The sequence below is a fragment of the Maylandia zebra genome, linkage group LG6 (genome assembly GCF_041146795.1).
Source record: "Maylandia zebra isolate NMK-2024a linkage group LG6, Mzebra_GT3a, whole genome shotgun sequence".
Lineage (NCBI taxonomy): Eukaryota > Metazoa > Chordata > Actinopteri > Cichliformes > Cichlidae > Maylandia > Maylandia zebra.
The window spans coordinates 37,100,089-37,111,678 of record NC_135172.1 but is presented as its reverse complement, the minus strand read 5'-3'; the positions used below and the strand labels follow the sequence as shown (position 1 = coordinate 37,111,678).

Below are 11,590 nucleotides of genomic sequence, written 5' to 3'. Positions count from 1 at the left end.
GTTTTTTTTCCTCGCTACCTGGCCTGACCTGTCTCCCCAATGTGATGTTTGTATTGTATGTACGGTCGGCAAGGTCTGTCATCTCGGTTGTAGGCAAAAGATCTGCAACTGACAAATAAAGGCTATCTCATCTCTCATCTCATCTCTTCGGAGAGCTGAGTCTTATTTAATTAGCAGGTCAAATGAGTCATCCACATAAGTTTGTAAGGCGTTTAAGAGAGTGTTTGATCAGCTAGATGGTTCTTTAATTTATACCAGACAAATACTGTCACTGAGTTCTCAACTGAATTGTGTCAGGGACAAAGGCACTAAAAATCGGTTACCATCATTTCTTAAATAATCAGCTTAAACATGAACTAGCTTTAAAGGACGAGCCAGCATCTCTGAAAGACTTAAGATCTCTAACCACAAGAAACGATAGTCAGCTTTCCAAGTCTTTGTTGATTCCACTGGAGAACAAATCCTGCTTGATGACCAATTGTGGCTCCATCCATCCATCCATCCATCCATCCATCCATCCATCCATCTTCTCCAGTGGGTGCTGGGTTTTTGGAAGACCACATTTAATACACCTTTATAGTATCGCGTGGTGTCTTTTTGGATTAACTAACTCAGCTTCAGCCCTCCAAGCTTTACTTTCTTAAGGAATTTCTGAACAACTTTGTGTTTCTTGATGACATTCTAGAAAAAAATAAAATGCCATTTCATTAAGGCTTTGCAAAAGTAACTGGAAAAGAGACTGTGTGTGAAGGAAAAGAGATGTGAATTTCACACTTCTTTAGTATCATTTTTGAGTTATATTCTCAAGAGTGGGCCAGTGAAAATGGACCCGGAGAAAGTCAAAGCCATGACCAAAGGGCCCACTCCAACCACTTGGAAACAATTACAGCACTTTATGGGCTTTGCCAGCTTCTATTGCCAATTCATCACAAACTATAACCAGGTAGCAGCACCTCTAACTCATCTCACTTCTACCTCCAGAGCTTTTGCTTCATTTCCAGAAGCTGAATGCGCTGACCAGTTACTCCTATTTCATGGCCAGGCTCAGTTGTCATTGACAGGTTCTTAAAAGTAATGCATTTCTTAGCCTTGCCTAAACTTCCCACAGTTACCATAACAAACCAACAATTAGTTTAACATGTTTTCAGGTTGGATGGAATTCACTCAGACATTATTTCTGTCAAATGACAAAGATTCATCTCTCAGGTTTGGAGCGCTTTCTGTGATGCACTATGATTCAAAGTTAGTTTAGTTTCTGGTTTTCATCTACAATCCAGTGGCAAGACACAGATCAAATCATCCAGGCAGCAAATCAGGAGGATTTGCTGATTGGCTTGGAGCTGCCTTGCATTGTGTTGTTTCTTCCAACCCACCTACGTGAAGCTCAATTTGCCTGCTTCTATGAGAATTTGTCCCACTTTCTCCATTTCTCAAATCATACCAGTCACTTCTGTTTTGGCAGCCGTCTTTTTTGGCAAATCCCTAAGGACCTGTGGGGAGGCGTTCATTATCCTGAGAAAATATTTCCTGCTGACCTTTATCACATTACTTCTCCTCAAGCTTTAAAAAACATTTTTTTCATTGCAGACAAAAAATTATAACAGAAGACAGGGGTAAGATGCAACTAAGGATGCCTTAATTTTTATGTGTTTATTTTGGTGGGCACTTTCGACCCTGAAACATCTGTTTGGGTACATGTGATTCTGAATACGAAACTTCAAACCACAGGGATCCAAAAGAGCGCTTACAGTTTCGCTTTGCATTTAAACATTAATAATAATTGCTGGATGGCCTTCATATTTTGTACACAAGGATGAACCCAAATGACGTTAGTTCAGTTTAATTCAATTCGGTTTTATTTACATAGCACCAACTTACAACAACAGTTGTTTCAACACACTTTATATTGTAAGACCAAACAAATGGAGTACACAAACATACAATTTTGCTCTTTGTATGTGTGTTTGTCATTGAGAAAGAGAGAGAAAGCAAGAGAGAGAATGTGAGTGTCTTTGTATAAGCGTTTGTCATGAAACATACTTAAGAATGAGGGTGAGAGACTCCAACAACAACAACTATGCCCCCTCAAAAGCCAGAGGTTAACAGTGAATACATGGGAAGCCCTAAGAAAACCCAAAACCCAAGGCCACACATGCAGATGACGATTGAGCACTCAAATCAGACGGGGGAAGAGAAAGGTCCCGGACAGAGCCGAGGGCAAGAATGCCAAGGGACTGCAGGCAGCGAGAAGCTGACCCCAGTACAAGCCGAGGACGGGGCCCCGCATGCTTCAGTATTAAGAAGTAATGATGCTTAATAGTGAAACCTCTGAAAGGCAGAGTAGAGATCTTTACTGATGTAAATAATGTTACCTGATTGTAATGGAGTGGTGGAGGTGTTCTGATATTTACAGTTCACAGGTAGAGGTCTTGATTTACCCCAGTTAAATCTATGAGCGTAATTCGCTCCAGAAGAGAGTTTTGTGAGTTCCCAAGGAAAAGTAATAGCATCATCAGCGTATAGGCATGTCGGATTGCTGCTGCTAGTGGTTCAATGAAAAGGACAAAAGCTAGGCCTGTCTGGTGCCCCTCATTAGATTAAAGCCTTGCAAATTAAGTTTATTTGTCCTAACACATGCATTTGGATAGCTGTGTTTTGATCCATTTTTTGAAGAATGTACCAAATCCAAATTTGTGTAAAACTGCAAATAAAAATTTCCACTTTACCTGGTCTATGTCTAACGAGACAACTGTGGTTTCTAGTTTATTGATTGTGGAGCAATGATCTATTGCATTAAATGGTCTGTGTGTATTGTTTGCTAAGTGTCTACGCTTGATTAAACCTGTTCAATCAGGATGTATTATGAATGGAGTAATTTCACCTGCTCAGGTGAAATTAACTCCAGGAGGAGGATTTTTGGACTTCTGCTGTTTGCATCAATGTGTGTCAGTGTGAAATAAACCAAGTCAAGGGTAAACAGTGTTGGGGAGTAACGGAATACATGTACCACCGTTACGTATTTAAAATACAAAATATGAGTAACTGTATTCCGTTACAGTTACCGTTTAAAAAGGTGGTATTCAGAATACAGTTACTTTGTTGAAATAAATGGATTACACTGCAGTACTTTCCTGTTTCATTTTGTCGCGGGTCAGGACTGTTTGGGTTTTGTTTGACAGCTACGTTCTGTTGTTCCAGGCGGCAGCGTTACGGTTGCCATGGTTACAGGGCGACTCTCTCTCTCTCTGCGACTGTGTGTTTCCTGGGTGAGAGAGCGCCTTTTCGTTGTTGTTGTTGTTGTTGTGCTAAGCTAACAGGCAGAATGCTACAAGCATAGCTCTAAAGAATGTAGCATCATGGGCAGTGTAGTCCGTGTTGCAGGGAGAATGGACTGCCATACACGTTATTGGTCTGTGAGCGCGAGGAGGGAGAAAAAGGGGAGTGGAAAGGTACGAGTTGTCATCGAGCAAAAACGGCAGCTGGAAGCATGTAAATGTAATAATAACCACTTCAGCCAAGAAGAGTGCCTGACGAGCCCAGTTGTAAGTAAGCTATTAAGACTCGACTGTACACCGTGTTCGTGTTTTCCTCCGAAAACAATAAGTTCCGTTGGAGCAGCCTTTCGACGCCTCTCTCTGTCTCTCGCAAGAAAAGTTGACCCACACAACAAAGTAAAGCTATTTTTCGGCTACAAGCCGACAGGGACCCCGCCGTATTAGTCAGAGGTCCCTTTACTACAGTTCGGAGTCGCGGACCTTCAGTAATAGTAATAAATCACACAGCAATAGTACATTCACGTTGTTGTAAAAAGCATGATAATATATTAAGTAATCCAAACCAGTCTTTCGTAGAGGAAAATGTTTTTCATCTGCATAAACAAGAAAAAAAAAGTATGACATTTGTGTCTTGGATCATAAATCAACTAAATTTTTCGCCTGTTTTACAAACCTCTTTGAGACTGGGCTTCTTTTTCAAGATGTAATCCCATCTAATAGATGTTTTGATATTTTCTGCGCACTCCTCCCTTTAAGACTCTCGCAGGGCCTAAATTCTTCCTCCAGGTGTCTTGATTTAATTTTTTTAAAGGAAAAAAAACAAAATGAAAACAATTTACATGTCAGTGCCCATCTCTGCTCTTTCCTGTGAACCAGCAGCCAATCTCTAATGTTGCTTTTGCTCAGTTTTCAACCCAAAATGTGTGCTAGTGTGCTCCAGCTTGCATTCCGCGACCTTGTAAAATTCAAACAAACAAAGCCACCTGGCTTCAGTATGTACTACAGGAAAAATGTCAATCAAGCAGAATACATTTTTCCTTTACACAGCTGCAGAAACCCTCAAGACTAACACCAGGGTCCTTGAGGAACATCTGTTTTTTTTTCTAGAGCGTGAATATGGCTTTTCCATACCAAATTATCTAAACTACAACTGCAAAACAAACACCTTCACATGTATCCTCGTCCTTTTTAAACATTTTTTTTATTTAATTGTTTTTTAAATTATATCTATAAACGTCAGCCTTTTGCTCCTGAATACTGAGGTCGTTTATTGGAATTACTGAAATAGAAGACCCTTCATAGGAAGAACTAATATCCACCATGTACTGGACAACTGATACCTCAGCAGAGGTTATTTTGAGCTCAGAGTTACGCATTCAACTGCAAAAATAAATAGATTAATAGCGCAGCCTATGGAACCGAATCTGTTCAGATCGATTCATTTACAGAAGAGCCAGGAGCTGAAAAGTGTCTTCGCTTCAAGCTGATTACTGCAAATAAAGCTTTATTAACTATTTCGAGACCAACATTTTGAAGTTTACAGGGAAATTAAAACTCTAACAGCTGCTTAGGTAAAAAATAATGACTTTTTCTTTTTAAATTATTTTTCCCTTCACTCTTTTTTTGAGAAATAGTGACGCTAGGTTGCGCTTACTGGTCGTGCAGGTAATGTAAACAGGCTGCAGGGAAAGTGCAGCACAGGGGTGAGACGGACTTGACTCAGGGGGCGAACAGCAGCAGAGACGCCCACACAGACTGGAGGACACCGCGCTATAAAAATGTGAGTCGGTATTTCAGCGTCAGTGGGGATCCTTTAAAAGCCACAGTGAAATAGACAGGAGCCTTAAGCAATGGAAAAAACTCCGCGACGGACATCGCTGCAGTGGAGCTTGTCGAAAGGAAACATGACTTCTAATGAAAACAGATTTTTTCTTCTGGATTTCTTTGGACTATCCTTATGAATCACAAAGATAAACCAGCTGGACTTATAAGATAACTAATCAACTGTCGAGTGGTAAGTAATTTCTTCCATTTAAATAATAATAATGATGAAGAGGAGTAATAAAAAAGAATAAGTCTTTGTTCATTTTATATGTATTATTTTTTGTTAACATCTGTATATATGTTTCTTATTTAGTGGAAATGTGAACTTTTCTGAAAATATACAGATCAGTGTGGGAATTCTCATAGATTTAACAAAGTGGTGAGAAGAAATTGTGATAGGGTGTGTTGTGGTGCAGAAAAGCAGCTTACTGGCTGTCTCTGGGCTCTGTGGAAGTCTGAAACAGTAGGCAGGAGACAGCCCTAAAAAAATAATATTTCTTTCTGGTAGAAACTGGATCCAGTAATTGTTTTAATTAGTTTAAATTAAGGCAATTACTGTTACTGTTTAGACACCACAAACGAGGTATAAGGATTCTCTGTGTTAAAAAAATGTATGTGATTATGGAATGAAGCATCGTGAACAGTGAGCTGAATAATGCTCAGCTCTGATTTCCCCCAATATTTAGTCTTTTTTTTTGTGTTGCTGGGAGTTCTGTTCTGTTTAACTATGTTTGACCTCCAAACTAAACCTAACAGTGACGCTCCACTTTGATTAACAAAGCACTGCAGTCCTGACAGCTGCCTCAGTAGCCTCTACTTGCTGTCTGTCATCCTGTGTCCTTTCATCGCTCAAGTGTGTCAGGTTGGGTTCAAAAGGAATATTTACAAATCAAAAAGAAGAAGAAGAAGAAGAACTTAAACATTTGTCATCTATTAAATATATATATATTAAATATATGTATAAAAGATTGAAAAAATGTTCCTGCCTATGATGAATAATTATAAGTACATTTATAAGACATTTGTGTGTCATACGACTATTAAAGTTCTCTCCTTTGCACTTCTTTCACATACTTCCACCTGAATCAAACTCAGTTATAAAAGAACAAGAGCCATATTCGTGGGGAACGCAATAGATGTGAAAACAATAATTTCCTTCTTTTCTTTCTTGTAGTGTTTTTGAATCTTTTAAATGTCAGCAGCCCTGAAATCTTAAAAGATGACCATTATAGGATGTCACGTAAAGGTGGTGCCTTTGGTTTCAGAAGTGGCTTTACTGCCTCTTGTCAGTGATTCTTTGGCCAGAGAAAGAGATGAACGCATTTCTTCTGAAAGCTATTGTCTCTTTTGGCGTTTTAACAATCTGCCAATATCTAATAGCCTACCCTCTAAGGGCTGTGGCTAAAGGACCACCTGACCTGGCACTGTCCCCCACTCAGGAAGATAAAACATATTTACGGTTGTAACCGTACTGCATTTTGTGCCCCAGAGTTCAATCGTGTGCTTCAGTGCAGCCACCATGCCTCATTGCAAGGCAGCCACGTCTCCCTGTTTATGCTTCGAGGCAGGAATTCTGTTCACAAATAAAACCGTTAGTCTCATGTTCCCCCCACCTGGTTGGTTTTTGTGTCCTCCTGTGTCATCACATTTAAATAAACAAATCTGGGAACACTATTGTAGATGTTTGGTTGGGTTGGGATTTTCTGCATTCATTTTTTCCAGGATATTTCCTGAACTTTTATTTGTATTTGTGTGAATAGTTATTACAGCTTTTGTTAAATCAACTCATCAATATCATTTTACACGGATCAACAGCAGCTTAAGAGTGCTTTATAACTAAATATGCCTTTTCTATCTCCTGCAGCCTCACCTAACTATGGATCTCACGACCTTCAGAGTTCAGAGATGTTAGCTTTGAGCCACTACAACTCCTCAGCCCCCCTGCTTCTCCCTCATGTGGCTAATGACAGTGGAGGGAAGGTGGAGGTCAGGGCTGCTGTTGAAGGGCTGTCACACCATGAAAACCTCACCTTTGAGGAGCCTACCGCTGGTGGAGCGTTCATTGTCATATTGTCCATGACACTGGGCATCATCTCCAACATTGTGGCCCTCTTCATCCTGGTTAATGCTTACTCCCTTCAGCGCCGGCGCTCCAAAGCTACATTCCTTCTGTTTGCCACGTCACTAGTGATTACAGACTCGATTGGCCATGTGATTCCTGGTGCCCTGGTTCTCCGACTCTACCTCTCTGGAGCTGCAAGGCCTCAGTATGTCAACTCCTCTGATGGGATGTGCCAGTTCCTCGGTGGCAGCATGGTGTTCTTCGGACTATGCCCTCTCTTCATGGGCTGTGCCATGGCTGCCGAGCGATGCCTGGGTGTTACTAAACCACTGCTGCACTCATCTTTGGTCACAAAAAGACGTGCAAAAATTTGTCTTTCCATCATCTGGCTGGCAGCCTTAAGTGTGGCCTTGCTACCCTGCTTTCAGCTGGGTTCCTACACCTATCAAGAGCCAGGGACCTGGTGTTTCATCAAAGTGCTCAGTGACACTAAGGAGGTGGATGTGGCATTTGTAGTATTGTTCTCTGGACTTGGGCTGGCCTCGCTAGCTGTGGCGCTGGTTTGTAACACCATCAGTGGACTGACACTGGTCTTCGCCCGGCTCAGGAGGCAGCCCGGCTCCCATCACTCAACCAAGTCCCACGACATAGAGATGGTGGTGCAGCTCGTTGGAATAATGGTCACTTCGTGTATCTGTTGGAGCCCTCTGCTGGTGAGTGTCAGGAAGTACAAGGTTAAGAAAGAAAAGTCAGTAAGATGGTAGACTTCACCTGTTGTCTAAAAATAAAAAAAGAAAGAGCTCTTACGCATCAAATGTTCTCTCACACAGATGTTTCTACTTAGGTTGGATGATTAGCGACACTCTGAGCATGCTTGCCTTCATGCCCATACTGTGCTTTATTAACTCTCGTCAGTTTTATTGCAGCTGTTAGATCACAACAGCTTTACAGCTCTCTTACTCATTCTGGCAGCTCACTACAAGTGGATTTTTAGCCAGTATGTTTGAAAGCACCTATGTGGTGGTTAAGCAGTATTTTTACTCCTCAAATTTTTGGAGGTTTTCAAGTTATGTCACATAGTGCAACTGTGAGATTAGGGGCAAACTGAGAATTTTGGTTAAAAACTGTGAAGTTAGAAGTAATATTTAAAGTCACACTGCATTAGCAACAGGATCAGTGCTGACAAAGACAAAAAAAGAAAGAAAGAATCTTCTGTCCAAATGGCCTTGTTTCTGTAAAAACAAAACAAAACATGAAATTCTTATTTAACACATTTCTGAAGAGAACTGGATCACATTACACAGCTGGATCATTATGGGATCAAATGTCAGACAGGGAACAACAACTGCTAAATTAAAGAGTAAGTGCTCTTACTTTGTGTAAGTCAATCACTTTGTTTAAATATCAAGCTCAGTTAAGAAAACAAAAAAAACAATGTGCAAACAGAGACTGAAGCAGAAATGTGGTCAGAAAGAAAGACCGCATATTTAAAAAGTGCGTCACATGCATAATAACAGAGGGATTTTGCACGCTATCAAGGGTTTATATAGGATTAGCAGAAAATGAGAATGGGAAAGTATCTCTCAAGTTAGACCTGCCAACAAACTCTAGCTTACATCTCAAGGAACAATAGCAGTCCAAAAATTCTTGCTCAAGCTTTCATGCAGCCACTCAAGTGAACTGTGCAGCAGTCCTCAAGGACAAAACAACATACCGTACACAGCTGGTATCTGGTTTGTATCATATTAAGAAGCTTACAATGTGTTTTTTAATTTGGTGATTTCAGTTTACTCAGATTGTCATTTGCTTGACTGACTCACGTAAAGATTCAGCCAAATTCTGTTTTACTAAAGTGAAATTATTTCCATCGGTTGCTTCCATCCTTCCATTTTCTTAACTGTTTATCCAAATTCAGGGTTTGTGTGGGGCTCGAGCCAATGCCACCTGACAAAAGTCAGGGCGCACCTCGGACAGGTGACCAGTCCATTACAGTTTCAAACTGGGCATGACAGGCATGGTGACTTTGTTATTTTTTGGTCAAACATCAGCACATTGCTGATAGTTACATATCAGTAGCATGCAAATTTAATGTAATGTAATGTAAGAAGGCTCAGGTGTTACTTCTGTGCACAAACATATATGAAGCAGAAGGTTTTTTGTCTTATGATACCTGCATGTGATCAGAGAATTTGCACTATCATTATTAAATAAATGGTAAATACAAGTGATCTCATTACATTGCTCTCCCTAAGATGATTGCATATTATAGATTTCACTAATTAAAAGTATTGGTATCAAAGCTGAAGCTTTTAATACCAGGTATTAGGCGCAATGCAGTCCAGCTAAACTTTTACTCCTGCAGTCTCTACTTTAAAATATCAATAAGAGGTTAGTACAACTATAGCCAGACCTTATAAAGCAATGTCACTGTATCTATGACACTAAGGAGGGCAGAGTGGCATTCTATTTTTATAAACATTTATTTTGCTATTCTTTTAATATATTGTTTTTACTTTTCATTTTACTAACTGCAGTTTTATGTTTCATGTCTGCAGATCTTTGGCCTGATGTCCGTGATTCACTCCTACACGGGAACCATTGGACACAGCTTGTCATACTATGAAACCCTGATGGTGATGGGAGTGAGGCTGGCCACGTGGAACCAGATCCTCGACCCCTGGGTTTACATCCTGTTGCGCCGCACCGTGCTCCGCAAAATCTACCTCATCGCTAAGTGCCAGGCAGGCCTGAGGGGTACTATTTTGGGCCGTTGGGAGCCGTCCTCTTTTCCTAGCTCAGAGAAGAATGATGTAGATCAAGTCTGATCTGAGAGAAAGGCTGACATAGTAATTTGCGGATATATTTTGTTACCAGGTCAGTGAGCATATGAAGAACTCAGCAAAGATCTTTATAAAGAAAAGCCAACAGAAGAGCAGGATGTTTGAAAACACCTCCGTGGCTTTTAAACCTTCTCTAAAAAAGTGCTTCTTGGATTTAATCATCATTTCTCTTTCTCACATCATCAAAGTTTACCCTGAGTTCATGGTCTGGACCTTATAAATGAAAGCTAGCTAATGCTATGATTTTGCACAAAATATACACTTTTCTACTGTTTACCTGCATTGAGTGAACATTCCTTGTTATTATACCCTCATAAGGAAACTCTGAAGAGGACAAGGGAACGATTTAGGCCGCATATGGCTGCAGTACTAACCACGCTTTGTCTGGAGAAGCTCAAAGTTTTGCAGAAGTGCCACTTATACAGGGACTACATACAGTATTGCATTGATTTATTTGTACTCAGTTCTATCTGCTTTTAAAGACATGAATTGCACAGTTGGCATGCCTTCATTGTATGGTTGCAAAAGAAATCGGTTGTACTGGTTTTAACATTTGGAGGGAGCACCGAACTAAACCCAGAAGTATTTAGAGCGTATTCTGCTGAATGTGTTTCATTAAGGAATGTTAATATTCAAATACTGTGGAGTTTATGTATGTTTATATGCTCTATGTGTGCTTATATATTTCTTTTTGTGAAATAAAGTAAGAGGTTATAACGTAATACTTGAATTATACACTCATTTTTCTGAGTGTGTGTAAAGACTGAATGTAAATAAAAAACGATTCAATGTGATTTTATTCCAGAACTTTGTATTTATTTTTTCCCTAAGCTAGAAACAGAATCTTTTAGCTTTTAAAAAATGTTGTACTCTACTATCATACAGATGTCTGTGACATCAGTGTTTATTATTATTATTATTATTATTATTATTAGTAGTAGTAGTAGTAGTAGTAGTAGTAGTAGTAGTAGTAGTAGTAGTAGTAGTTCACCTACAACCACATAAAAGCCTTTTTATTTTGTCCTAGAAATGTCTCTAAATTCCTAGAAGATCTAGACTTGCTATTTCCAATTGCTCCTTCATTATTCTGGATAATGTTAAATATTACTGCAAAATGTTAAATAAATGAAATCTGATATTTATTTAACCTCCCATAAAGCTTTCAGTCCAATCATAATAGGTTTTGCCATCCAATCTTGGTGAGTGGACATATGCCCTATTGACCCTTTCTTATTTCAGCTGATCACAGGATCTGGACTGGTTATATTGTGGGGTACAGAGCAGGTAAAATAATTCAATCATGATCATGTTTCTTGCAAGTTTGTTTTTTCATTTACCCATACAGTGATTAACAAAATTATTAGACCACATAAAAACAAGAAAACACAAATATTTTAGAAATCTGTCAGTAACTAAAAGTCATGTTGATGTTTATTAGGGGAAAAAATAAACTGAATTCATGTTGTAATACCTACATTTGAACTGGCAAACTGGACTTCTCTGAGAAGTCCGAAACCAATCCAGCATAACATTCAACAACGACAACAACAACAACAAAATAATATTATTTTTTTTGTTCAGGACTCCAA

General features: G+C 39.5%; 1 protein-coding gene across 1 annotated transcript; it reads left to right on the top strand.

Moving 5' to 3' along the window:
* The first annotated feature begins 3,235 nt into the window (after positions 1-3,235).
* On the top strand, positions 3,236-10,859 carry ptger1a (prostaglandin E receptor 1a (subtype EP1)). Its single transcript, XM_004538889.5, has 4 exons — positions 3,236-3,542; positions 4,941-5,289; positions 6,964-7,874; positions 9,717-10,859. The coding sequence occupies exons 3-4, from the start codon at positions 7,005-7,007 to the stop codon at positions 9,984-9,986; spliced, it is 1,140 nt and encodes a 379-aa protein (XP_004538946.1). The 5' UTR covers positions 3,236-3,542; positions 4,941-5,289; positions 6,964-7,004; the 3' UTR covers positions 9,987-10,859.
* The last annotated feature ends 731 nt before the right edge of the window (positions 10,860-11,590 follow it).

What these genes read in the sequence shown, in the direction of transcription:
- ptger1a (XM_004538889.5), top strand. Translation starts at nt 7,005, where the DNA reads ATGTTAGCTTTGAGCCACTACAACTCCTCAGCCCCCCTGCTTCTCCCT. An exon ending in TCTGTTGGAGCCCTCTGCTG is followed by an intron (nt 7,875 to 9,716) that starts GTGAGTGTCAGG and finishes TCATGTCTGCAG; the next exon opens with ATCTTTGGCCTGATGTCCGT.